The 25279-nt window shown below is 47.3% G+C and overlaps 3 protein-coding genes across 8 annotated transcripts in view; all 3 read left to right on the top strand.

Annotated features, from left to right (window-relative positions):
- The window catches only part of THUMPD3 (THUMP domain 3 tRNA guanosine methyltransferase), a 113847-nt gene extending 110701 nt beyond the window's left edge, over window positions 1-3146 (top strand). For all 5 annotated transcript variants that reach the window (XM_075321587.1, XM_075321588.1, XM_075321589.1 and 2 more), the window contains exons 7-10: window positions 294-409; window positions 602-709; window positions 788-911; window positions 2101-3146. In XM_075321587.1, coding sequence (XP_075177702.1) covers window positions 294-409; window positions 602-709; window positions 788-911; window positions 2101-2271 — 519 coding nt within the window. In that variant the 3' untranslated portion in view covers window positions 2272-3146. The remainder of the gene's footprint in view (window positions 1-293; window positions 410-601; window positions 710-787; window positions 912-2100) is intronic.
- Window positions 3147-7219: 4073 nt separating this feature from the next.
- VHL (von Hippel-Lindau tumor suppressor) lies at window positions 7220-13298 on the top strand. Of its 2 annotated transcripts, XR_012725095.1 has the most exons (4): window positions 7220-7469; window positions 7573-7701; window positions 10365-12372; window positions 12430-13298. XR_012725095.1 is itself a non-coding variant. In XM_075321584.1 (3 exons), exons 1-3 carry the CDS (start codon window positions 7277-7279, stop codon window positions 10544-10546), a joined length of 504 nt encoding a protein of 167 aa, XP_075177699.1. In that variant the 5' UTR covers window positions 7220-7276; the 3' UTR covers window positions 10547-13298. The 2 variants fall into 2 exon arrangements, 1 of the variants encoding a protein (XP_075177699.1); XM_075321584.1 differs by having other exon boundaries at window positions 10365-13298.
- A 7108-nt stretch (window positions 13299-20406) lies between these two features.
- IRAK2 (interleukin 1 receptor associated kinase 2) overlaps window positions 20407-25279 on the top strand; it is a 33971-nt gene continuing 29098 nt past the window's right edge. The window contains exons 1-2 of the mRNA XM_075321583.1: window positions 20407-20688; window positions 21447-21605. Coding sequence (XP_075177698.1) covers window positions 21485-21605 — 121 coding nt within the window. The 5' untranslated portion in view covers window positions 20407-20688; window positions 21447-21484. The remainder of the gene's footprint in view (window positions 20689-21446; window positions 21606-25279) is intronic.

The following is a 25279-nucleotide window of genomic DNA, read 5'->3' as shown; positions in this document are numbered from 1 at the left end:
GCAAAATGGCTCATAGGTGTCACACGAAACGGCATCGCTAATGCGGCCGGATGTGCGTCACCAATTCCGTGACCCCCAACAACTTCGCATTAGCGATGTCGTAGCGTGTAAAGCCCCCTTAAGTCAAGATTTTGCTTCTGGGTGACAAAAATTGGCATAAAGCAGAGACATTGAAATGATGACGACCTGGAACCCACCACATTACGCAGTTGCTCGGGCTTTTCTCACCATCTTGCTCAGTCGATGGCTTATTGGTCTCCAGAGCACAGTGACGTGTTCCTCTCTTTCTGCAGGGCGTCAGCGAGTGGCCCGGGTGTTTCTTCATCGCCGGTGATAATAACACAAACGCAGTGAACAGAACCTCCAGCAACATCATCTCCTTACTGCGGAGGCAGCAGATCGCAGACAGGTGACCGGGGGCGATATGTGCAGATGTCACCGTCCTGCACAGAATAATCCTTCTAGAGGCGGGTGACAGTCTCTATGGGGGCAGCGATAGTAATGATGGTAGCGGTCACCCAGCTTTCCCAGGAGCAGATATAACTAAGATCCTTGATGGTTTCCTTTTGATCACTCACTCTCTTGTTTTATGTTTGCACAGCGCCCCCCACGGGCTTCCAATAGACCCCATTCACTGGGATATTTCTCGCCTGCCTCTGAGGAGTGGGAGCGTGGACGTTATAATCACAGACATGCCGTTCGGGAAGAGGTGAGAGGCAGCTGTGACCGCAGAGAAGCCCGGTCTCCATTCAGCTTCTGCATAAACTGTTTTCTATTGTCCATACAGAATTGGATCCAAGAAGAAAAACTGGGACCTTTACCCGGCGTGCCTCCGAGAGATGAGCCGCGTGTGCCGGGCTGGAACAGGACGGGCCGTCCTCCTGACTCATGATAGGAAATGCTTCATCAAGGTGCAAAAGGCTCTCCTGTCTCCTCTACCTCCATTACCCGGCCTCTCCTGCCTCCTCTACCTCCATTACCCGGCCTCTCCTGCCTCCTCTACCTCCATTACCCGGCCTCTCCTGCCTCCTCTACCCCCATTACCCGGCCTCTCCTGCCTCCTCTACCTCCATTACCCGGCCTCTCCTGCCTCCTCTACCTCCATTACCCGGCCTCTCCTGCCTCCTCTACCTCCATTACCCGGCCTCTCCTCTCTCCTCTACGTCCATACTCGGCCTCTCCTGTCTCATCTGCCTCCATACTCGGCCTCTCCTGTCTCATCTGCCTCCATACTCGGCCTCTCCTGTCTCATCTGCCTCCATACTCGGCCTCTCCTGTCTCATCTGCCTCCATACTCGGCCTCTCCTGTCTCATCTGCCTCCATACTCGGCTTCTCCTGTCTCATCTGCCTCCATACTCTGCCGCTCCTGTCTCATCTGCCTCCATTAGCTGGCCTTTCCTGTCTCCTCTACCTCCGTTACCCAGCCTCTCCTGTCTCCTCTACCTCCGTTACCTGGCCTCTCCTGTCTTCTCTACCTTTCGTTACCCGGCCTTTCCTGTCTCCTCTACGTCCATTACCCAGCCTCTTCTGTGTCCACTACCTCCATACCTGGCCTCTCCTGTGTCCTGTACCTCCATACATGGCCTCTCCTGTGTCCTCTACCTCCAGCCTCTGCCTGTCCTGTGTCCTCTACCTCCAGCCTCTGCCTGTCCTGTGTCCTCTACCTCCAGCTTCGGCCTGTCCTGTGTCCTCTACCTTCATACACAGCCTCTCCTATGTCCTTTACATCCAGAATCTGCTTCTCCTGTCTCCTCTACCCCCATACCCGGCCTCTTCTGTCTCCTCTACCCCCATACCCGGCCTCTCCTGTCTCCTCTACCTCCATACATGGCCTCTCCTGTCACCTCTACCTCCATACCCGGCCTCTCCACCTCTATACCCGGCCTCTCCTGAGTCCTCTATCTCCATACCCGGCCTCTCCTCTACCTCCATACCGGGCAGCCCCCGACTCTGCGGTCTCCGGCCGCGGGCCTTCCCCGCCACCTCTTATCTTCTCACATTATATAGTGCGTTATTTACATAGTGTTTTCCTGTTAATATGGAATCTATGGTAACTCGGACATTTATTAGCTACAACTTTCCCCATTTATCTATTTCAGGCCTTGGCTAAAGCCGGGCACCTGTGGAGGAAGATGCACACGGTGTGGGTGAATATAGGCGGCCTGCACGCTGGCGTTTACCTCCTGAAGAGAACCATCCTGGACTTCTCCAGCCAAAAACTGGAGGAGAACAAGCCCATGAGCCCCGGCTCACCTGCCAAAGAAGAGTAAGAAGTGCCGCATCAGCAGTACCCTCCATACTGATCCTGATATACTCAACAGAACAGGACAGGTGGATCATATAAACCTGTCACCTGGGTATAAGACCATGTCCCAGTAACTCCAAGTCTGAGTCGTTTTCAACCAGTTCTTCGTTATTTCTGTTTATATGAAGCTGAGCTGCAGTATGGTGATTACAGCTCCTGTTGCTTTCACCAGTTTTCCCAATCTCATCAATGCCATATATAAGTGAGCGGATTTACAATGCACTGCACAACACACCACATTGGACATTCAGAAGACCCCTTTGATGGCGTTCAGTTTCCCCAAAACCAATATAACCGAGAAGACTCCAGGACTTGAGAGTATTCAGGATTTTAGAGGGCCGCTGTGCGCTGTTTATGTTTGGTTTTATTTTACCTTAAAGGGGTTGTCCCATAAACAACATTTGTCACCGGTCCCCAGTATAGGAGGTTATGTATAGCCGCTAAGACACCTATTAATGACAAGTCCCCTGAGTGACTGGAGCAGTAGTGAGCATGTGCGACCACTGCTCCTGTCTGTACGTAGGGTGGTCGCACATGCTCACTACGGCTGCATGCACACAGGGGACTTTAGGACCCTCATTCTTGAGGTCTCAGCAGTCAGACCCCAGCGATCATACATTTTACCAAGTTGTGGATCGGTGATAAATGTCACTTATAATACAACACCTTTAGGGAAATTTAAAGGTTTTAATGCTTTGTTTTGCAAAAAAAAAACTGTTGGTCCAGAGGTTACTGGGGTTTCCGAAATACAAGTGTGCCAATTGCTGGAATTCTTATGTTGTACCTTTTTGTTGTTTTTTAGTTACAAGGTTATTAAAAATGGTTCCATGGTTTTCATAAGCAATCTGTATGTCTGTGTTTATTTACTTACAAACAGCAGAGCCAAAAACTTGCCTGGGTCCTGCAGTAAAGGGGGTACTCCGAATAGATACGTCATAGACAGGGAGACTTTACGTTCCCTGTAAGGCCGCAGCTTCCTCCAATCACTGTTTTTTAACCATTTAAATGCCACTGGCAATCACCACCAACGTCATTTAAATGTCGATTACAGGATGGGAATGACATCTGGGGTCTGCTAAAGTTCCCCATGGCTGCTATATTGGTTCTCTCATGGAGCCTAGTCTGTTGCTGAGATTCATAGGAAAAGCGCAATTTTCTCTATATACTCGATTATAAGCTGAGTTTTTCAGCACATTTTGTTATGCTGAAAACTCCCCCCTCAACTTATACTCAAGTGAGGGTCCCACAAAAAAAATATTCTCACCTGTCCTCTGTTCCCAAGGTGTCATCTTGCCTGCTTTTTGTGGACTACAGGCCCATAGACACATTGGTGATCACGGCCGGTACACAGGCCGCCGCTGTTGTCAGCGCTTTACTTCAGTTGACTGCTTTGCTGCACCGCAAATCATTCACCTGAAGTAATTACTACAGGATGGGCACATAACTAAAGGAGACAAGGATGGGGCACATTACTCACATTACTACAGGGGACGAGGATGGGGCACATTACTATAGGGGACAAGGATGGGGCACATTACTATAGGGGACAAGGATGGGGCACATTACTATAGGGGACAAGGATGGAGCACATTACTCACATTACTAGAGGGGACAAGGATGGAGCACATTACTCACATTACTAGAGGGGACAAGGATGGAGCACATTACTACAGGGGACAAGGATGGGGACACATTACTACAGGGGACAAGGATGAGTACATTACTACAGGGGACAAGGATGGGGACACATTACTACAGGGGACAAGGATGAGTACATTACTACAGGGGACAAGGATGGGGACACATTACTACAGGGGACAAGGATGGGGCACATTACTATAGGGGACAAGGATGGGGCACATTACTATAGGGGACAAGGATGGGGCACATTACTATAGGGGGACAAGGATGGGGCACATTACTATAGGGGGACAAGGATGGGGCACATTACTATAGGGGGACAAGGATGGGGCACATTGCTATAGGGCACAAGGATGGGGCACATTACTACAGGATGGGCAAATTACTGCAGCGCACAGGGATAGGCACATTACTACAGGGGACAAGGATGGGCACAATACTACAGAAGACAAAGATAGAGGGACTTATACTCGAGTCAATAAGTTTTCCCAGTTTTTTTTTAGGTAAAATCAGGCTTATACTCGAGTATATATGGTACCTTATTATACTGTGGTAGTATGCAGTATAAGCGATCGAGTCACAGCAGCTTCAAGTCCCCTCGGATGGATAAAAAAATGCAAAAGAAATTTTAAGAAAAGGTGTAAATCATCGTTCTCTTCCCATTTAAAAAGAAAATAAAAATAATGGAGAGCTAAAAAATTAACATATTTGGTATCGCCTCATCTGTTATCATCTGATCTATTGAGGTATACAATTATATTAACTATACATTAAAAAAATGCAAAAGCTGCTTTTTTTTCTCCTCCAGCCGATGCCAATCCCGGTCTGTTTAGCTCTAACACGATCAGTCTGATAGACGCAGGTACGCAGTAGATTGGTAGATTTTTGAATGCAGCTTTGGATGTGAATGGAGAAAACGTGGTGAAATATCTAAAATTCCAAATAATCTCTTCATTCTAATTCTATTCTACACTTCTTTACATTTTCTTTTACGGCACAGCTTTTGTTATTGTCAGTCCACAGTGTTCTGAAATTTTGTTTATGAACCAGGAAGCTCAGGATGAACAAAGCTTGAGCCCAGTTAGGGATGTCTGGTGCTCCTGGAGGAACTCGGGCGGCCGCTGATAGCCCATTGGCTACCAGTACAATCTGCCCGCAGACTCCTACAGTTTATAGACCCTGGAAACATATAAATTAAGCAATGCAGCATCGAGCACAACTACGCACAAACAAATTAATGCAAATCTGGTCCCACCACCGCAATTAATGTCACGTCTGGATGTTGTAACAAGATAATGAGGCTTTTCCTGCAGGAAATAATATAAATATAATTAGGGCTATAATAGGAATTTACATGAGAATCTCTGTATGATGTAAAGAATAGCAATCTCCAACAATCTGACCAGGAGCTTTATCTAACAGGAACGCAGTATGTGACAGCCCCTGCTGTGGAACCACAAGTACCAGTGTGTCCGTGAAAGCTTCAGACTGACATATTGGGAGACGTGTGCTGGGGCTATACACCTAGAGTGCGCCCATAGTATGGAAGGAGTCACTGCCTCATTGCAGGGCAATACAAGTGAATGGGGCTGCATTGTGACCATGAGGGGACTGCGACCACAACAAGTAACAGGTCCTACTGCAGCAGATTATTTGTGACTTGCTTTTTGCAGTCTCCGTATACTTGGGGTCACAATGCCAAAGTTACTTATCCTATACTGATCCTGAGTTACATCCTATATTATACTCCAGAGCTGCATTCACTATTCTGTTGGTGCAGTCATTACGGTATGTACATACATTACATTACTTATCCTGTACTGATCCTGAGTTACATCATGTATTATACCCCAGAGCTGCACTCACTATTCTGCTGGTGGAGTCACTGTGTACATACATTACATTACTTATCCTGTACTGATCCTGAGTTACCTCCTATATTATACTACAGAGCTGCACTCACTATTCTGCTGGTGGAGTCACTGTGCACATACATTACATTACTTATCCTGTACTAGTCCTGAGTTACATTCTGTATTATACTCCAGAGCTGCACTCACTATTCTGCTGGTGCAGTCACTGTGTACATACGTTACATTACTTATCCTGTACTGGCCCTGAGTTACATCCTGTATTATACTCCAGAGCTGCACTCACTATTCTGCTGGTGCAGTCACTGTGTACATACATTACATTACTTATTCTGTACTGATCCTGAGTTACATCCTGTATTATACTCCAGAGCTGCACTTACTATTCTGCTGGTGCAGTCACTGTCTACATACATTACATTACTTATTCTGTACTGATCCTGAGTTATATCCTGTATTATACTCCAGAGCTGCACTCACTATTCTGCTGGTGCAGTCACTGTGTACATACATTACATTACTTATCCTCTACAGATCCTGAGTTACATCCTGTATTATACTCCAGAGCTGCACTCACTATTCTGCTGGTGCAGTCACTGTGTACATACATTACATTACTTATTCTGTACTGATCCTGAGTTACATCCTGTATTATACTCCAGAGCTGCACTCACTATTCTGCTGGTGCAGTCACTGTGTACATACATTATATAAGAAAAAAAAAATGTCAGATCAGTTTCCCAGTGGCTCTGACATTGTTCTTCCGCTACATCTGGAATGATGGGAGTGATTTTCCTTTATATCTCGTCTTCGTCACTTTTTTGTTTTACGTAATTGTATTACCTGGAAATTTCGGATATAATCATGAAACATCGGAAGTAGAAAATTCCAGTCTCGTTACCAAACTTTTTTCCAGTGAAGTCGACGGACTGGTTTTTTAGGAACAGGCGTGGTGCCTTACTGTGCGGTCTCACAGGATACAGTGGAGAGCAAAGCCAGAAAAAAATCAGTCAGTGTGTGAATACGCCCTTCACAATAAATCAGATGTGACAGAAAAACTACAGAATGCAACTCTTCAGAAAATGCTGCGCAAACAACAAGAGCAGGGAATGCTAAGAAAATAGAATCTTGTAGAATTATGATTGCAGCTCTGGAGTATTGTATGAAGTGTAATTTGGAGCCTTATTATATATTTTTTATTATTATGTGTTAGTACTGTTTGTATATTATATTGTCAGCAGGATTTTGTATAATATTTTTTATTAATTCCAGAAACATTAGGGAAACATTGTCCAATAATCCAGCTCTAATAAATGCCGTCCATCTGTTCTTAAACTACAACTCCCACAATGCCATTCACCTTTGTACCGAAGTCGGAGGCGGCGCGCGGTGTGTGACGTCAGCTACTGGTTGCTAGGTGACTGGTTGCGGCCTAGCAGACTGTTTGGAAGCCTCGGGATGCCGCAGGAGATTCCGCCGGGGTTAAGGCCTCCTCAGCTCCGCTCCATTAACAGCCGGCAGCTGGCGCAGGTCATGTTCTGTAACCGGAGCTCCCGCACCGTGCAGCCCATCTGGGTGAACTTCCATGGGGACCCGCAGCCGTACCCGGTCCTGCTCCCCGGCACCGGCCGCAGGATGAACACCTACCAGGGTAAGTCAGTGACTGACACCGGACACCGACCGGGACGGACCGATCACTGACAGCGGAGCCGCTTCCTGGTGCAGATCAGTAACCGTCCCGTCTGTGGCCACAGGTCACATCTGGCTGTTTCGTGAAGTGGACACGGACGTGGCGCTGACCGTGGACAAGAAGGAGATCTACGTGCCGGCCACGAACGAGAACGGCCAGCAACAGCCAACGATGGTGAACATCTGCCTGCCAGGTAAGGCCGCTTTCACACTTGCGTTCATCGCAATCTGTCGCTATGGAGAATAGCGCAGCCCGTTAACGCACTGCGCTATTCTCCATAGACTTGTATTGACGACGCACTGTGACGCAAGTGTCTGTGTTGCATCCGCTGGCCGACGCTTAGTCGTTATTTTGACACAGCGCAGGGCGGAGGGAACGCAGCATGTCCCGTTTTTGGTGTAGTTAAAACAACGCACCTTGGCGGATTCCGTTGGAATCCGCCAAGGTGTCTCATGATTGTCTATGGTGGCGGATACCGTCACGTTCTACTGAGCATGCTCAGCATGTCCAGCAGAACGATCTAAATCGTTTTAAATCACTCCTGGTCTCTCTAGCTCTCTCTGTCGGTCTCTCTCTCTCACCCCCTCTCTCATACTCACCGATCACCGGCGCGGCGCTGCACAGCTGTCACGCTGCTCTGGCGGCTTCTCCTTTGAAAACGCCGGCCGCTCATTATTCCTTCTCGTATTCCCTGCTTCCCCCGCCCACCAGCGCCTATGATTGGTTGCAGTCAGACGCGCCCCCACACTGAGTGACAGCTGTCTCACTGCAACCAATCACAGCCTCCGGTGGGCAGGTCTATATCGTGCAGTAAATAAATAAATTTTTAAAAAAACGGCGTGCGGTCCCCCCCAATTTTGATAGCAGCCAAGGTAAAGTCACACAGCTGAAGGCTGGTATTGTCAGGATGGGGAGCCCCACGTTATGGGGAGCCCCCCAGCATAAAAATATCAGCCAGCAGCCGCCCGGAATTGCCGCATCCATTAGATGAAACAGTACCGGGACTCTAACCGGCTCATCACGAATTGCCCTGGTGCGGTGGCAATCTGGGTAATAAGGAGTTAATGGCAGCCCATAGCTGCCACTAAGTCCTAGGTTAATCATGGCAGGCGTCTATAAGATACCACATGATTAACCTGTATGTGAAAGTAAATAAACACAAACCACCTGAAAAAATCCTTTATTTGAAATAAAAGACAAAAATACACCCTCTTTCACCACTTTATTAATCCCCAAATACCCCTCCAGGTCCGACGTACTCCACAGAGGTCCCACGACGCTTTCAGCTCTGCTGCATGAAGCTGACAGGAGCGGCCGCAGACCATGAGTGCTCTCTGTCAGCTCCACGCAGCAACTGAAGTGAATTGTACTGTCAGGGGGGATGTCACTCCGGTAGAGCCGGTGTGTGCGGTGATGATGGGGGTGGTAGTGCCTGGGTGTGTGCGCTGATGATGGGGGTGGTAGTGCCTGGGTGTGTGCGCTGATGATGGGAGCGGTAGTGCCTGGGTGTGTGCGCTGATGGGGGCGGTAGTGCCTGGGTGTGTGCGCTGATGGGGGCGGTAGTGCCTGGGTGTGTGCGGTGATGATGGGGGCGGTAGTGCCTGGGTGTGTGCGGTGATGATGGGGGCGGTAGTGCCTGGGTGTGTGCGGTGATGATGGGGGCAGTAGTGCCTGCGTGTGTGCGGTGATGATGGGGGCGGTAGTGCCTGCATGTGTGCGGTGATGATGGGGGCGTTAGTGCCTGCGTGTGTGCGGTGATGATGGGGGCGTTAGTGCCTGCGTGTGTGCGGTGATGATGGGGGCGGTAGTGCCTGCGTGTGTGCTGTGATGATGGGGGCGGTAGTGCCTGCGTGTGTGCGGTGATGATGGGGGCGGTAGTGCCTGCGTGTGTGCTGTGATGATGGGGGCGGTAGTGCCTGCGTGTGTGCGGTGATGATGGGGATGGTAGTGTCTGCGTGTGTGCGGCGATGATGGGGGCGGTAGTGCCAGTGTCTGCGGCGATGATGGGGGCGGTAGTGCCGGTGTCTGCGGTGATGATGGGGGCGGTAGTGCCTGCGTTTGTGCGGCGATGAGGGGGATGGTAGTGCCGATGTGTGCGGTGATGAGAGGTGCTGCTGATGGATTCCTGCGAAATAACGCATCCGTTGGATCCGTTAGCAACACAAAAATTGACGGATGCGTCGTTTCGACGCAGCAACGGACCTGGCGTATGAGACACAACGCAAGTGTGAAAGCAACCTAACACCGCTCACCAGTGAAATCTGCCCGCCCGCTCGCTCCGGAGACGCCCACCGCCACGGCCCGCTCAGCCCGGAGACGGCCGCCGCTACGGCCTGCTTGCCCCACTACGGCCCACTCGTCCTGGAGACGTCGGCTGCCACGACCGCCCGTTTGCCCTTGAGCTATTTTGAGATCCTGAGCAGGCGCACTACAATATTTTGATCTGCCCTGCTCAGGGTATTGTAGTGCGCCTGCTTAGGACCTCAATGCAGCTAGTGTGGATGACGTAGAATGCGTCATGCACCCGACAAAGATGTCCGAAAGAGGAGGCCCAGTACTGGAGAACGGGGACACCCATCCGACCAGTCTGCTCTGCACCGCCCCTTAGGTGAGTATTATAAAGTGTTCTTTACGTTATACCCAGCGGCCTGGACTCCTATATACAGCATGTTAGAATGCTGTATATAAGAACCCACTGGTGGTGGCCGCAGCTTATAGGCCCCAGACCTGGTGACAGGTTCCCTTTAAGGAGATGTAGAAAATGGCTAAAACAAAGTGACTAGTGTAATGTGTTATCATCATGTTGTAAAGGTTCAGATCCCCGTGTAATGAGCGGCTTGTGTTTCTCCTTCACAGTCTTCACATTGAAGGATCGCTGCCTTCAGGTGATCAGGAATCTGGTGAAACCGGAAGATTACAGAAAGCTGGAAATCGTGGCCTCCCTGTACGACGATCTGGACAACCGACCAAACATCCAGAAGGATCTGCAGCGCCTGGCCATCCACTTCTGGAATCAGATGACAGCAGAGAGCTCGTAATCCGGTTTCTGCAGCCGGATTCAGGGGCCGAGGGGACATTTGTTCTCGATTCTTCATTCTTGGCCGCAGAGGTTCAGGCTGGACACGTCGTAAAGGCGGCCTATAACATAAAGCGGGATAATACCTTTCAAAGGTTTCTGAAAAAAAGACTTATTTTTTATAAAACTTGTATATAGTAATGTCCAGTTATTGCACTCCATGACACAAATATTGAGCAGCGGGCGTCTTTCACTCCCCTGAAGCCCATTAACCCTGTGTTTTGCAGGTTCTTTTATTCCCTGTTATCAGCTTTGTCAGACTGCAAGTTGTTTGACTGTAGGACTGATAAATATGATTCATTGTTCTCTGTTATCAGCTATTACATGCCATCCTTCAGATGAATGAGTAAAAGGAGAAGTGTAAATTACCAATATTATTTCTGGTCATGTATCTCCGGTGCTCGGTTCTGTTTATATCGGCCACTTAATGCTCCGGCTCCATTTTATCACCTCCGGTCCATACAGGCCATTACCTTTTTCACTTATCAGAATTTATTTTTGTACTGTGATTGTTCCCCTTTTACTTTTTTTTGATCTCTAAATTCAGCCAAACCTGCAAATCTATGTCCCGTGTGGACTCACATCAGCCAAATTCTCTTTTAATTGCACTAGAAATGGGGGGGTTCTTGTGAAGGGATCAGCGCCCTGTGAGTTGCACAGAGTATTTAAGCAGACAGATGTGCAGATCCCGCAGGTTGGTGCAGCCCGAGAGCTACTTTGTGGAGAGAACAGGGTCCTTTTTACTGCACAGAGTATTTAAGGGAAGGAGTGCTCACATTCTGAGGAGGGAATTGACCCAGAATGCAATTGATGTAATTAACGACAGGGCTGCATGTGATGGACAAGAAGTCAGGAGGTTACTAAGGGCCTTTGTCATGAATGTCTTAAAGAGCGCCAACCACCAGGATTTTGCAATATTAACTAAAGGCAGTGCCATACTTGCACTAAGTACCTGAATCCAGGCATACCTGTTGTAGAAAGATCCGGTGCTTGGTTGCAGAAATATCTTTAATCAAAGTTGCAGAAATGCCCTGCACTTTGATTGACAGGTACAACGGGGGTGGGCCTTTCTGGGTCAGGTCCTTGTTGTAAAATCCTCCTCCAGTGTTCTCTATAACTTACCCCCTTTTCTTTATTTGAATATCTCGCTGCTGTTGGGAGCACGTGCACATTGACACAGTAATTCTGTTTTCATTAAAACGACGCCGGAGTCCGCGCATGCGCTAACTGCGATTTCTGGAGCCATTTTATTGAAGACACTGCGGTAAAGACCAGGGGCATGTGAAAAAAAAAAATCGGTGCACACGCCGAAAACGCTCATAGTCTTCATCGTAGTGTCTTCAATAAAATGGCACCAGAGATTGCAGTTCGCGCATGCGCACAGTCCGGCGCCATTTTTTGAAGACCGAATCACTGTGACAATGCGCACACGCCGTCAACAGCAACAATGATGGCGCAGTGGAATAGTCAAATAAAGAAGAGGGGCTACCAAGCATCGAATCTTTCTATAACAGGTATGTCTGGATTCAGCATCTTACTGCCTGTATGGCACTGCCTTTAGTTCATATTGCAAAATCCTGGTGGTTGGTCCTCTTTAAGGGCGGCTTTGCACGTTGCAACATCGCACGTGCGATGTCGGTGGGGTCAAATCGAAAGTGACGCACATCTGGCGTCACTTTCGACATAGTAGTGTGTAAATCCTAGATGATACGATTAATGAGCGCAAAAGCGTCGTAATCGTATCATCGATGTAGGCTCCGACTTTTCAAAATTACCCTGCCGCGACAGGTACGATGTTGTTCCTCGCTCCTGCGGCTGCGCACATCACTGTGTATGAAGCCGCAGGAGCGAGGAACATCAGCTTACCTGCCGCCGGCGGATATACGGAAGGAAGGAGGTGGGCGGGATGTTTACATCCCGCTCATCTCCGCTTTGATTGGCCACCTGCCGTGTGACATCGCTCTGACGTTGTACGACCCGCCCCTTTAGGAAGGAGGCGGGTCGCCGGCCAGAGCGACGTTGCAGGGCAGGTGAGTGCGTGTGAAGCTGCTGTAGCGATAATGTTCGCTTCGCCAGGAATCACAAGATATCGCTGCTGCGACGGGGGCGGGGACTATCGTGTGCAACATCGCAGCATCGGCTTGCGATGTCGCAACGTGCAAAGCCCGCCTTTGTCCGATCCTTTTTCTTCTGATGTTAAGCAGCTGCCGGAGGTGGCCGAGAATTCTGGCAGCTGCTTAATTCCCTCTTGCTTTTGGAAGCGCATGGACGCTCAGTTGAGCTGAGCATGCACGTGTATGGGTAAATCTGGTGATACGGTAGCTGTTGGATGAGTGCTGTGCATCATATTGAAAGTACCAGAGCCATATTGTTACAAGGAACAGTCTGACTTGGGTCCACTTGCACCGAAAAACAAAAATGGCTTCATGCAAAGAAACTGAGACCGTTTCTCGGGGTCTCTGTGCACTTAAAGTGCATGTCCGCCCAATATTTATCAACCATTTGCATGGGATTTATGCAGCGTCACGTTTCTCGCGGTGAACGCCACGAGATAACGAGGCACTAAATGTTGTACTTTTCACTGCCTGTTGGTTGTATCATGTATCACTTGTACAGATTTTATATGCGGAGATGTATATTTTTATCCCATTTTCTTGCCACATTGTTATTTTTATCTGTATTGTTTTCAATAAAATGGATTCTGCCATCCCTTATATTGCGAGCGAGTCCTGAATACCAAAGACAATGGAAATTAGCAGGTTATAATCGTGCCCTAATTAAAGGGAATGTTCCCCTTGAGGCTAAACTCGCACAAGATCAGCCATGAGTTGGAGCATTGGGGGTGACATTTTAAGATGGATTTTAGCAAGTTGTGTACAGATGAACGGGAGAGTCGCAGAAATGCATTTATGGCCGGATCGGCTCTGGATTTAGCCTCGTGGCATAGACGATAGAGCAAACAGGAGGACATTGGGAGCAATAATATTTTTTATTATGTTACGTAGGTTCGTGCGTGTGATCGCCCTGGTGAGTTACATCAAATGTATAAGGCTAAGTTCACACATCCTGTGTTTTGCATCAGTCACAATCCGTCGCCTTGGGGAATTACGGTACCCTGCAAAATTTTTTGCAGGAATCCTGTATTTCCCCATAGACTTATATTAGCGACGGATTGCGACTGATGACCCTGCGTTGCATCCGCTGCGTCGCGGTCCGTCGTTTTTGACTGACCGCTGAACGGGGAGCAACGCAGAATGTAACGTTTTTCGGGCCGTCAAAATTAACGCGCCGCGCAGGAATCCGTCGCCATCCGCCACACTTGCAATGTATGTCTATGGTGCAGGATTCCGTTGTAATCCGTCTTACAACGGAATCCTGCGCAGGATTCCGTCATGCTCTACTGAGCATGCCCAGCATGCTTGGCACGCCCACTGGGCTGTCCCAAACACAGACGGATCATGACTGATCCGTCAAAAAACGGACGCACAGCGGATGTAACGGACGCAACTGATCGGTTTTTTCACAGGATTCCTGTGAAAGGAATCCTGTGAAAAACACATCAGTTGCATCAGTTGACATCTTGAAAATGACTGATCCGTTGCTGACGGACCTGACGGATTGAAAACACAGGATGTGTGAACTTAGCCTAAGGCGGCTCAGTATCTGGCACCGAGTTCCAAAATTCACAGCGTTTTGCAAGTGTTACTATTGCAACATTACCGACTGACTCCCGGATGACTCGCTACAACCTCATCAATCCCGCCTGTCTGAGCGCCGAGGCAAATAGTGTCAGACGGCCCGTGATAACGATGGTGAATATCTGGACCCGCCATCTGTCACCTGGGGCTTTTTGGCTGGTTGAGAACCACAACTTCCAGCATGTACGGATGGCTGCTTGCTGTGGTTTGTAGTTCTCCACCCGCCGCAGGTTGCACATCGCCGCTCTAGGGTCAGCTCGGGGGTCCCGTAATGCTGCGGCTTTCCCAGGCATTATTGCTTATGACGGAGGATATAAGAAAACAAACAACACTCGCGGTTTTAGAGGAGGCTCTTCCAGGCCGTGGGGATACCTCGGTAGGGTGCAGCGCCTGCTGTCCTGCAGATAGAGCAGAAATCCCCATCATAGAAGGAATTTCCAGGCATGTTGTGCAGGTGACACTCAAGGTTATTTTTCATTTAAAGGGAGTGTACAGCTAAAAAGAGCGTGCTAAATCTGATAAGTGATGAGTGATGCCTTTTACTAAAATATTTCACGCTATGAAGGTGCCTCAGTCGTCACCTACAAGCTCCAGCCCTGGCCGGTTCTCTTGGTTTATGTACAGCAGTGGACAGGGTTTTCGGTTTCGGTACGTCATCAATGCTGTGCGTAAAGGGGGCTACTGACTGCCACTAGCTGGAGCAGCCCCTTCCTTCTGTCTATTCCTCAGGTATGGAAATGATTCAGCCAGCCCCCTTCACACACCTTTATGATGATATGCCGGAACAAGCAGGAAAGTGACGCACTAGGATCTGAGCCGACGAGCAGGGCACCACTCAGACCTGAACCATATGAGTAAGTGTCATAAATTAATGCCGACTTCTTGGGTGGCTTTTGCTCCCTTTTGTCAGTTCAGATCAGCGGCGTTGTAGCGAAGCTGATCTGCACGTTCTGATCATGACACTCCGCTATGGCAATGTCCCCTCCTATGTTGCACTGGTGAGGTTTACAGCACCTCATGGATTACTCCACATATCTCATCTACAGAAGTCAATGGTGAGAGGTGGCCACTAGCGACGAGCGAGCGCCACCATGCTCGGGTGCTCAGTACTCATAACTAGTGATGAGCGGGCACTACCATGCTCGGGTGCTCAGTACTCATAACTAGTGATGAGCGGGCACTACCATGCTCGGGTGCTCAGTACTCGTAACTAGTGATGAGCGGGCACTACCATGCTCGGGTGGTCAGTACTCGTAACTAGTGATGAGCGGGCACTACCATGCTCGGGTGCCCCATACTCGTAACTAGTGATGAGTGGGCACTACCATGCTCGGGCGTTTGGTATGCGGCGTAATGAACGTCCTCGTCTTGTGTAACAAGTGTAATGGAAGTCAATAGGGAACTCCAGAAAAATGATTGAGTTCCCCATTGACTTCCATTATACTTGGTACACGAATCAAGCCCATCCAAGCATTCAACTACTCATGAGTACCGAGCACCCGAGCATGGTAGTGCCCACTCATCACTAGTTACGAGTACCGAGCACCCGAACATGGTAGTGCCCACTCATCCCTAGTTACGAGTACCGAGCACCCGAGCATGGTAGTGCCCGCTCATCACTAGTTACAAGTACCGAGCACCCGAGCATGGTAGTGCCCACTCATCACTAGTTACAAGTACTGAGCACCCGAGCATGGTAGTGCCCGCTCATCACTAGTTACGAGTACTGAGCACCCGAGCATGGTAGTGCCCGCTCATCACTAGTTACGAGTACAGAGCACCCGAGCCTGGTAGTGCCCGCTCATCACTAGTTACGAGTACAGAGCACCTGAGTATGGTAGTGCTCGCTCATCACTAGTTACGAGTACAGAGCACCCGAGCCTGGTAGTGCCCGCTCATCACTAGTTACGAGTACAGAGCACCAGAGTATGGTAGTGCTCGCTCATCACTAGTTACAAGTACTAAGCACCCGAGCATGGTAGTGCCCACTCATCACTAGTTACGAGTACTGAGCACCTGAGCATGGTAGTGCCCGCTCATCACTAGTTACGAGTACTGAGCACCCGAGCATGGTAGTGCCCGCTCATCACTAGTTACGAGTACAGAGCACCTGAGCCTGGTAGTGCCCGCTCATCACTAGTTACGAGTACAGAGCAGCCGAGCATGGTAGTGCCCGCTCATCACTAGTTACGAGTACCGAGCACCCGAGCATGGTAGTGCTTGCTCATCACTAGTTACGAGTACCGAGCACCCGAGCATGGTAGTGCCCGCTCATCACTAGTTACAAGTACAGAGCACCCGAGCATGGTAGTGCCCGCTCATCACTAGTTACAAGTACAGAGCACCTGAGCATGGTAGTGCCCGCTCATCACTAGTTACGAGTACCGAGCACCCGAGCATGGTAGTGCCCGCTCATCACTAGTTACAAGTACAGAGCACCCAAGCATGGTAGTGCCCGCTCATCACTAGTTACAAGTACAGAGCACCCGAGCATGGTAGTGCCCGCTCATCACTAGTTACGAGTACAGAGCACCCGAGCATGGTAGTGACCACTCATTACTATCGTGTTTGCTCTCGAGAACACGGCCATGGTAGAACTACATATGCCCTGGGACGGTTCTCAGGCCGCAGCAGTGGACGGTCTTCTTGGCAGTGAACTATAAACTAGAGGATATTTATAAGTTGCATATTTTGCCAGTCCCTGCACAGACCCCTTTACAAAGATGGCAAGAACCCTTCTGTGCGCACTTACCGGATTTTACCGCGGATTTTTTGCGGTTTTGCTGCATGTTTCGCTGCAGAAAATGTTCATAACATCTCTGCAGTGAATCACCAGCAAAACCTATGGGAAAAAAAAATCCTGTGCGCACTAGGCGGAATTTGACAGCTGCATGTTTTGCTGCGGGATTCCCGCAGCAAAAACAATTGCATGTCACTTCTTTTCCGCACGTCGCTGCGGGATTTCACTCCATTGACTCCAATGTAATCGTGAAATCCCACAGGGAATAACGCAGGCAGCAAATTCTGTGCGGTTCACTGCGTTTTCCTGCGTTATTCCCTGCGGTATTTCGCGGTTTACCTCCGGTAATGTACATCGCTTGCCTGCGGTTTTGCAGGAAAGTGATGTCATTACAGGAAGAGGAAGCGGAGCAGAGAGTAAACACACACAGATCACACTCACACACAGACATCACAGACATAGAACACAGACACAGACACATAGAACACACATAGAAAGCAAACGGAAATATAGAAAAAAAAAAGCATGTGGGCTCCGCTGTATTTTTACCTTCCAGCCGAGGTAAGCACACAGCGGCGGCCCGGTATTCTCAGGCTGGGGAGGGAGAGGGGCAGGGTTAATGTCCCCCGCCTCCCTCCCACCTCCCGCAGCCGAGAATATCAGCCGCAGCTGCCCCGGCACTGTCGCATGCATTATGCGGCAGCACCGGCGTGTCCCCGTCTCTTCCTGCCGCCGTGTAGCAGTGGCAGTCAGGGTAATACAAGGGGTTAATGGTGGTGGATCACCGCCATTAACTCCAGGCTTGATCATGGTAGCGTCTATGTGACAGCTGACATGATCAACCCGTAAGTAAAGTGAATAAAACACAGACACCGAAAAATCCTTTATTTTAAATAAAACACAAACAAGCCTCGTTCACCCTTTTATTAACCCCTCCCGCACCAAAGCTCCGGCGTAATCCACAGCTCCGGCGTAATCCAGAGGTCCTGCGCTGCTTACATCCAGCCGCGACTGACATAGACACTGCTGAATGAATGCAGCTCGCAGCGAGACAGCAGAGGTAATTACCGGTCATTTCCCACGGCCGGTAATGTGAACTCACTGCCGACCATGGGAAATGCAGCGATCTGTCCTCTATGTATCTGTCTATCTATCTATCTATCTATCCCTCTATCTATCTATCTATCTATCTATCTATCTATCCATCCTTCTATCTATCTATCTATCCCTCTATCTATCTCTCTATCCATTATCTATCTATCTATCTATCTATCCCTCTATCTATCTATCCCTCTATCTATCTATCTATCTATCTATCCCTCTATCTATCTATCTATCTATCTATCCATCTATCCCTCTATCTATCTATCTATCTATCTATCCCTCTATCTATCTATCTATCTATCCCTCTATCTATCTATCTATCTATCTATCTATCTATCTATCTATCTATCTATCCATCCTTCTATCTATCTATCCCTCTATCTATCTATCTATCTCTCTATCCATTATCTATCTATCTATCTATCCCTCTATCTATCTATCTATCCCTCTATCTATCCCTCTATCTATCTATCCTTCTATCTATCTATCTATCTATCCCTCTATCTATCTATCTATCTATCTATCTATCTATCTATCCCTCTATCTATCTATCCCTCTATCTATCCCTCTATCTATCTATCTATCTATCTATCCCTCTATCTATCTATCTATCTATCTATCTATCTATCCCTCTATCTATCTATCTATCCCTCTATCTATCTATCTATCTATCTATCCCTCTATCTATCTATCTATCTATCTATCCCTCTATCTATCTATCTATCCCTCTATCTATCCCTCTATCTATCTATCCCTCTATCTATCCCTCTATCTATCCCTCTATCTATCCCTCTATCTATCTATCTATCTATCTATCTATCTATCTATCTATCTATCTATCTATCCCTCTATCTATCTATCTATCTATCTATCCCTCTATCTATCTATCTATCTATCTATCTATCTATCTATCCCTCTATCTATATATCTATCTATCTATCCCTCTATCTATCCCTCTATCTATCTATCTATCTATCTATCTATCTATCTATCTATCTATCCCTCTATCTATCTATCTATCTATCTATCTATCTATCTATCTATCCCTCTATCTATCTATCTATCCCTCTATCTATCTATCTATCTATCTATCTATCCCTCTATCTATCTATCTATCTATCTATCTATCCCTCTATCTATCTATCTATCCCTCTATCTATCCCTCTATCTATCTATCCCTCTATCTATCCCTCTATCTATCCCTCTATCTATCCCTCTATCTATCTATCTATCTATCTATCTATCTATCTATCTATCTATCTATCTATCCCTCTATCTATCTATCTATCTATCTATCTATCTATCTATCTATCTATCTATCTATCTATCCCTCTATCTATATATCTATCTATCTATCCCTCTATCTATCCCTCTATCTATCTATCTATCTATCTATCCCTCTATCTATTCTTCTGTCTCTTTATCTATCTAAAAGAAGGAAATTATTATTTATTTATTTTTTTCAATGTGCTTTATTGCATTGAATGCAATAAAGCACATACCAACCCGCACGCGGCAAAACCGCGGCAATACCGCGAACAATACCGCGGTAAAACCGCAGCAAACCGCGGCAAATTGCATGTGGTTTTCGGGTGCGGTTTGCCGCGGTTTTTTACCGTGGATGCGGTAATCTTTATATACCTGCGGAATTTCTTGAGAAAATTCCATTTTCCAGTGCGCACATATAGTTTATTTTAGCTGGAAAATCCCATTACCCTCAAACAAAAAATTCTCAGAAAAGTAAAGTCCCTGCGCCCGATCTATTCTGCACTTTCGGTGTCAGGATGGCAGAATTCAACCCGCCAGTTAACGAGCACCATTTCCCCAGACAACCCCTTTAATTCTTCATCGGTGAAGCAGACTGACACATTGCAACAAACAATCAGAGCAGCAGAGAGAATTGTGCTGGTGATGGGCTTCGCTCGCAGATGATTGCCTGAACTGGATGCAAGAGTAGAAGTGGGGATTTGAGATCCACTGGATTTAAATAAGAATGTTCACATTCACTGGCAGCAAGCGGAGATCTTGAAAATAATGAGAAAGTGAAGCACAAAGTCTGTTAGAAGTTTTCGGAACAGAGTGATTAGTCTGCAGTTACATGGGACTGCACGTTTAGTATGTAGAGGAGTATTGCTCACCTGTCTAGTAATGGTCCCCGTCTCCTGACGGATGCCCCCCCCTTCCCCGGCCGCACTTCCTGCTCTACTGGTTGTCTAACATTCTGGGCCCCACCTTCCCCACACAACTCGCTACGAGGAAGTTTTGGACATCTGTCGATTTTCTGTTCTGCAGTATATGACGTCTGCGCTGGCAGGTGACTCCTGACGGGAAGCAGCGAGGGGGATCCCTGCCTGATTTGGGGGGTGGCAACATAGGCTTGTCACACTATAGCGATGCACCTCCCCTTACATAAAGCAGGACTTCTGCGCCTCCCTGCGCCAGACACAGCGATGAATCACTTGGATTTGCCGTGACTGATTCTGTAAGCGGCCGGATACTTGTAAACCTTACAGCTTTTGATTTCTAGATCACTTCTTCACTTTCTGGACAAGGCAGCACCAAGTAAGTAACGAGACTCCATATCGATCCAGCTTTTCCTACAAAAATCATCCCTGTATGGAACTATAGCTAAAGCTAACCCAGCTTTTCCAGTGCGGTTCTGCAATTCAGGATTTTGGGAAAGCCGGGAGACCACCTTTTTACAGCTGTAACAGCAGCCTTGTTTTTTGTCATTGAGCTCTCTCATTGAAATAAATGTCCTACATTTCACCGTTTTCAAGATCTCTGGTAACTGGAATTGAATGAAAACATTTTTATCCAGAGGCTGAAAAGTACAAATCTAATACTTCTCACCCCTGAGGGTTTGTTACCATCGGATCTAATCTACACAATCTAATGCCTGGACGTGACTGATAGGAAAGGATTGGAGTCTATGCCGAACAAGTGCCCTGTGAGATCCCGGCCCAATGGTGGGGTTAACCCACTTAAAGGGGTCGTCCAGAATTAGAAAAACATGGCTGCTTGGTTTCAGTATCAGCGCCAGCCCTGTCCATGTCTTGTGCTCTGATATTACAACCCACCCAGCCCCATTGAAGTGAATAGAGCTGAGCTGCAATATCACACACAACTCCATGTCATGCAATATTTTACTAATTCTGGACAAATACTTTAAAAGGTGCAGATATCCCTCTTTAAATTGCACAAAATGTGACGGATGTGACTGCAGTTTTGACCCTTTTTGCTGAAATCTGTGGATATTGTGTCCGTCCTGTCAGTCTCGCATCGAGCGTAAGTCATGACATTGTATACTATTTTTGCAGGAACTATTAGGGGCGATAATCCCAGAAAAAAGGCAAATATGGCGCATTCACTGAATGTCAGCACTTCATCCCCTCTGATCATTGACATCCCACCCAGGGTCCTGGACGACTTCTGCCGCTGTGTTGACAGCCTGAACGACAGGGAGTGGATGCGGTTTGGTAAGAAATGATTCATACTCTGCTGATGTCTGTAACAATTAAAGAGATATTCCCAAAAGTGGCATGTAATGTATGAGACTGCACCAGCAGAATAGTGAGTGCAGCTCTGGAGTATAATACAGGTGGTAACTCAGGATCAGTACAGGATAAGTAATGTAATGTATGTATACATTGACTGCACCAACAGTATAGTGAGTGCAGCTCTGGAGTATAATACAGGATGTAACTCAGGATCAGTGCAGGATAAGTAATGTATGTACACAGTGACTACACCAGCAGAATAGTGAGTGCAGCTCTGAAGTATAATACAGGATGAAACTCAGGATCAGTACAGGATAAGTCATTTAATGTATGTACACAGTGACTGCGCCAGCAGAATAGTGAGTGCAGCTCTGGAGTATAATACAGGATAAGTAATGTAATGTATGTACACAGTGACTACACCAGCAGAATAGTGAGTGCAGCTCTTAAGTATAATACAGGATGAAACTCAGGATCAGTGCAGGATAAGTAATTTAATGTATGTACACAGTGACTGCACCAGCAGAATAGTGAGTGCAGCTCTGGAGTATAATACAGGATAAATAATGTAATGTATGTACACAGTGACTGCACCAGCAGAATAGTGAGTGCAGCTCTGAAGTATAATACAGGATGAAACTCAGGATCAGTGCAGGATAAGTAATTTAATGTATGTACACAGTGACTGCACCAGCAGAATAGTGAGTGCAGCTCTGGGGTATAATACAGGATGTAACTCAGGATCAGTACAGGATAAGTAATGTAATGTATGTACACAGTGACTGCACCAGCAGAATAGTGAGTGCAGCTCTGGGGTATATTACAGGATGTAACTCAGGATAAGTAATGTAATGTATGTACATAGTGATTGCACCAGCAGAATAGTGAGTGCAGCTCTGGAGTATAATACAGGATGTAACTCAGGATCAGTGCAGGATAAGTAATGTAATGTATGTACACAGTGACTGTACCAGCAGAATAGTGAGTGCAGCTCTGGAGTATAATACAGGATGTAACTCAGGATCAGTGCAGGATAAGTAATGTAATGTATGTACAGTTCTCGCCAAAAGTATTGGCACCCCTGCAATTCTGTCAGAGAATACTTAGTTTCTTCTTGCAAATGATTGCAATCACAAATTCTTTGGTATTATTATCTTCATTTAATTTGTCTTCAATGAAAAAAAAGAAAAAAAATTGTCATAAAGCCAAACTGGGTATAATTCCACACCAAACATAAAAAAGGGGGTGGAGAAAAGTATTGGCACTGTTTAAAAAATCATGTGATGCTTCTGTAATTTGTGTAATTACCAGCACCTGTAACTTACCTGTGGCACCTAACAGGTGTTGGCAATAATAAATCACACTTGCAGCAGGTGACATGGATTAAAGTTGGCTCAACCTCTGTCCTGTGTCCTTGTGTGTACCACATTGAGCATGGAGAAAAGAAAGAAGACCAAAGAACTGTCTGAGGACTTGAGACTCCAAATTGTGAGGAAGCATGAGCAATCTCAAGGCTACAAGTCCATCTCCAAAGACCTGAAAGTTCCTGTGTCTACGGTGCGCAGTGTCATCAAGAAGTGTAAAGCCCATGGCACTGTGGCTAACCTCCCTAGATGTGGAAGGAAAAGAAAAATTGCAGAGAGATTTCAACGTAAGATTGTGCGGATGGTGGATAAAGAACCTCGACTAACATCCAAACAAGTTCAAGCTGCCCTGCAGTCCGAGGGTACAACAGTGTCAACCCGTACTATCCGTCGGCGTCTGAATGAAAAGGGACTGTAGGGTAGGATACCCAGGAAGACCCCACTTCTTACCCCGAGACATAAAAAAGCCAGGCTGGAGTTTGCCAAAACTTACCTGAGAAAGCCTAAAACGTTTTGGAAGAATGTTCTCTGGTCAGAGGAGACAAAAGTAGAGCTTTTTGGGAAAAGCCATCAACATAGAGTTTACAGGGAAAAAAAAAAAAGAGGCATTCAAAGAAAACAACACGATCCCTACAGTCAAACATGGCGGAGGTTCCCTGATGTTTTGGGGTTGTTTTGCTGCCTCTGGCACTGGACTGCTTGACTGTGTGCATGGCATTATGAAGTCTGAAGACTACCAACAAATTTTGCAGCATAATGTAGGGCCCAGTGTGAGAAAGCTGGGTCTCCCTCAGAGGTCATGGGTCTTCCAGCAGGACAATGACCCAAAACACACTTCAAAAAGCACTAGAAAATGGTTTGAGAGAAAGCACTGGAGACTACTAAAGTGGCCAGCAATGAGTCCAGACCTGAACCCCATAGAACACCTGTGGAGAGATCTCAGAATGGCAGTTTGGAGAAGGCACCCTTCACATCTCAGGGACCTGGAGCAGTTTGCCAAAGAAGAATGGTCTAAAATTCCAGCAGAGCATTGTAAGAAACTCATTGATGGTTACCGGAAGCGGTTGTTCGCAGTTATTTTGGCTAAAGGTTGTGCAACCAAGTATTAGGCCCCTTTCACATTGCGTTTTACCTTCCGCTCACAGGTCCCGTCGGAGCATCCGTCCGAACCGCCCCTCCCCCACTCTGCAAAGCGTGTTCCGGACGCATGCGCCCGACAGGGCCATTCACTGCTATGGAGCGCACTGCGTTAGCGTGTGCTCTGTTTTGTGCCATTTTTTGCACATATACGTTTCTGCAGACGGACACCTGAACGTAGTCCACCTACGTTCGGGTGTCCGTCTGCAGAAACGTATATGTGCAAAAAATGGCACAAAGCAGAGCACACGCTAACGCAGTGCGCTCCACAGCAGTGAATGGCCCTGTTGGGCGCATGCGTCCGGAACACGCTTTGCAGAGTGGTTCGGACGGATGCTCCGACGGGACCTGTGAGCGGAAGGTAAAACGCAATGTGAAAGGGGCCTTAGGCTAAGGGTGCCCATACTTTTGTCTGGCCCAATTTTGGAGTTTTGTGTGAAATGATCAATGATTTGATTTTTGTTTCATTCTCTTTTGTGTTTTTTCGTTGCAAGCAAAATAAATGAAGATAATAATACCAAAGAATTTGTGATTGCAATCATTTTCAAGAAGAAACTGAGTATTCTCTGACAGAATTGCAGGGGTGCCAATACTTTTGGCCAGCACTGTATACAGTGACTACACCAGCAGAATAGTGAGTGCAGCTCTGGAGTATAATACAGCAGGTAACTCAATATCATTACAGGATATGCAATGTAATGTAATGTATGTACACAGTGACTGCACCAGCAGAATAGTGAGTGCAGCTCTGGAGTATAATACAGGATAAGTAATGTAATGTATGTACACAGTGACTACACCAGCAGAATGGTGAGTGCAGCTCTGGAGTATAATACAGCAGGTAACTCAGGGTCAGTACATGATAAGTAAAGTAATGTATGTACACAGTGACTGCACCAGCAGAATTCTGAATGCAGCTCCGGACATAGTGAACTTACATAGTGATTCCTAGTTAGACTTTATACTATACGCCGGTTATATATCAGGTGTCAGGTGAAGTACCAGTCTCTATGACATTTATGTGATGATTTGTGGTTACCGTTGTGATTAATTAGCACTGCTGATCACATGAGGAGGTGAGTCCTGATAACGGCTCCTGCACTTCCCCTATTCTGGCCCTGTTGTGCAGATAGTGGAGCTGGCAGGTTGGGT

Source organism: Anomaloglossus baeobatrachus, chromosome 8 (genome assembly GCF_048569485.1).
Source record: "Anomaloglossus baeobatrachus isolate aAnoBae1 chromosome 8, aAnoBae1.hap1, whole genome shotgun sequence".
Taxonomy (NCBI): domain Eukaryota; kingdom Metazoa; phylum Chordata; class Amphibia; order Anura; family Aromobatidae; genus Anomaloglossus; species Anomaloglossus baeobatrachus.
This window is presented reverse-complemented; position numbering and strand designations above follow the sequence as displayed.

Coding starts and splice junctions, on each gene's coding strand:
- VHL (XM_075321584.1), top strand. CDS start 7,277: ATGCCGCAGGAGATTCCGCCGGGGTTAAGGCCTCCTCAGCTCCGCTCC. Junction 7,470..7,572: donor CAGGATGAACACCTACCAGG/GTAAGTCAGTGA, acceptor CTGTGGCCACAG/GTCACATCTGGCTGTTTCGT. Junction 7,702..10,364: donor GGTGAACATCTGCCTGCCAG/GTAAGGCCGCTT, acceptor TCTCCTTCACAG/TCTTCACATTGAAGGATCGC.